Raw genomic sequence first — 2,551 nt, 5'->3', positions numbered from 1 at the left:
TGGGCCTCGCCCCACAGAGCTTTGGATTTGTTGCTTGGCCCTTGTGGCGTTTGTAACTTTCACCGGTGCCGTGAATAAAGCTGCGGTCTCACACCTGTGTTGCCTGTTGCCTGTGTTTTTACCACACACACACATACACACGTCTCTCTTTAGCAGACGCCATCCTTGTGTGTGTTAATCATGTGTATCACGCGCTCTTCTGTGATGGTGTGAATTTGACACAACCATAATGTCTGTCTGTTTAATAAATGTGTTATCGTCTCAACAAAAGCACAGGTGTATCAGTCTTTTTATTTCACAAAATCACTTGATGAAGAAAGGAAAAAGAAAGTCAACATAATTCAGTTATCTTTAACGTACTGGTATAACCCGTCTTCTTTGAATGTCCAGGATTCATCCATTCTACCCACACAAACAGTGTCATCTGACCTGACATGCCAATGGCCACAGACCACACACCCACTGTGCTCAGTCGTGTCCATGACAACTGATGAGGCCAGAACAAACACGTGAGCACATTCAGAACAGACACTTAAAGTGCACTTCCTCAGTACAATCACAGTCCAATCAGAGAGAGCTTCAGCCGTTCAGCCCAACTACCCAGAATTCACTCCTCCCCCTACTAACACATACCTGACAGCACCTGAACAAATTAAAACACAAATCAAAGGAACATAATTCATAATAAATAGGTGCATATTTATATATGTATGTATATATGTATATGTGTTTCAGAAGCTGCGTTAAAAGACGCCTATGATCCATGGACTCCATTCTAATCAGCCCAAACTGCATACGCACATGATCACATAATAACATGATCTCCAACCGTCTAACAGGCCCAAATGCTAAATGCGAACAGTGAGAGGAGAAACAGGACGAAGGAGTATGAAACGGCCCTGCTGGGTTGGGGTCAGAACCAGGAGTCCGTCTTCTGCTGTGTTTCAGGGAGTGAGACGTGCAGAGGCTTAGATCAGGGACTGGTATCGGGTCCAGCTCCAGTCCTGCTCCTGTGCAGGGGGACGGAGGAGAGACAGGATTGCACCTCAGACCAGAGATGAAGGATACAATGACAAACAAATGCACTAGCAATGTCTTCAACCTAAACACTTCTAAGTGTGTGTGTGTGTGTGTGTGTGTTTGTGTGTGTTTGTATTCGTGCGTGTGTTTGTGTGTGTGTGTATTAGTGTGTGTATGTGTGTATATGTTGCATTGGTAGAGATGGAACACTGTGTGTGATGAAGATAGCATCATCATTAGAAATAAATGCATATTACACACTACGTGGAAACACATATGCATGGACCTACAGAACATACATCTGATTGCAAAAGAAATGTTGTTTTCACCCACACCAGCAGGTGGTGCTGCTGGACACTTTTATAATTGGTCACTAGTGCCGTCTTTTCCATATGAATGGATTTGGAACTCAACAAGTTTATACCATTTGTTACAATGAGAGAATATGTTTATTTTGTTAATTCCATGTCTGCCTAAACATACTCACTGTTGTAAAAATATTGATTGGGCAGTTTACCATTCACTATTAATATTCAAATTTTTCACATCAAAGTTTGCAACCGGATCTGCTTCCTACGTGTCTTGACCAATCAAAAAAGACACAGAACAATAATTGAGCCAATCACAAAAGAGATAGCATCTCGTATTGTCAAGAATGATATCTGAGCCAATCACAGAAGAGATAGTATCTTGTACTGTCAAACTTGGAATGGAATGCAAATGGTCTCGGCCCAGCCTGGCTCAGCACCACCAAAAATGCCAACGGTAAAACCCAATACACATGACATGGAAAAGAGTGTAGACACAGATGTATAGACACACACACACACACACACACACACACACACACACACACACACACACACAGGTATGTACCATGATGCTCTCGGTCTTGTCATCTGTGGTCTCCTGTAGCAGGCTGGTCAGCTGGCTTAGGTACCTCTGGTTCTCCTCCAGCAGACGCTGAACAGACTCACTGAGAGAGAGAGAGGGAGAGAAATGTGGTGGGAGAAAGAAAGAAAGAAAGAAAGAAAGAAAGGGAAGAATAGAGAAAACAATCAGAAAACATGACATGACATGGGTATGGAAGGAAAAGAGGGATATGAGACATCAGTGGGAGTAAGATAGAATGAAGGAAGAAAGAAAGAAAGAAAGAAAGAAAGAAAGTGAAAGAACAGAGAACCCATCAACAGAGGTAGAGGAGGACAGGAAGGAGAGGGGCAACAGTGCATCTGTGTAACATTTTTCATCTCTGTGAGATACCCTGTGTGTGTTGTTGCATCCCTGCCACTGTGTCTGTGTCTCTGTGTGTGTGTGTGTGTGTGTGTGTGTGTGTGTGTGTGTGTGTGTGTGTGTGTGTGTGTCTCACCCTTCCTGGGGGCCAGGCAGGGAGCGTAGCAGGCGTGGGGAGCTGGAGGGGGGCCAGATGGGGGCGTCTGCTGCTGCTGCTGGATGTTGGTAGGGGGGGAACTCCAGTTCAACGAGCCACTCGCCTCCCCCCCGCCTGTCAGAGAGTTACGGCTGGTGTTCT

General features: G+C 44.7%; 1 protein-coding gene across 1 annotated transcript in view; it reads right to left on the bottom strand.

The window, feature by feature from the left end:
• Positions 1-600: 600 nt before the first annotated feature.
• Positions 601-2,551, bottom strand: part of chuk (component of inhibitor of nuclear factor kappa B kinase complex) — an 18,352-nt gene continuing 16,401 nt past the window's right edge. Inside the window, exons 20-22 of the mRNA XM_031578948.2 lie at positions 2,390-2,551; positions 1,897-1,996; positions 601-1,010 (exon numbers count right to left, since the gene is read on the bottom strand). The exon at positions 2,390-2,551 is cut by the window's right edge and continues 4 nt beyond it. Coding sequence (XP_031434808.1) covers positions 1,953-1,996; positions 2,390-2,551 — 206 coding nt within the window. The 3' untranslated portion in view covers positions 601-1,010; positions 1,897-1,952. The remainder of the gene's footprint in view (positions 1,011-1,896; positions 1,997-2,389) is intronic.

This window comes from Clupea harengus, chromosome 13 (assembly GCF_900700415.2).
Source record: "Clupea harengus chromosome 13, Ch_v2.0.2, whole genome shotgun sequence".
Taxonomy (NCBI): domain Eukaryota; kingdom Metazoa; phylum Chordata; class Actinopteri; order Clupeiformes; family Clupeidae; genus Clupea; species Clupea harengus.
Note: the sequence above shows the minus strand (reverse complement) of the source record. Positions and strands in the feature narration are given on the sequence as shown.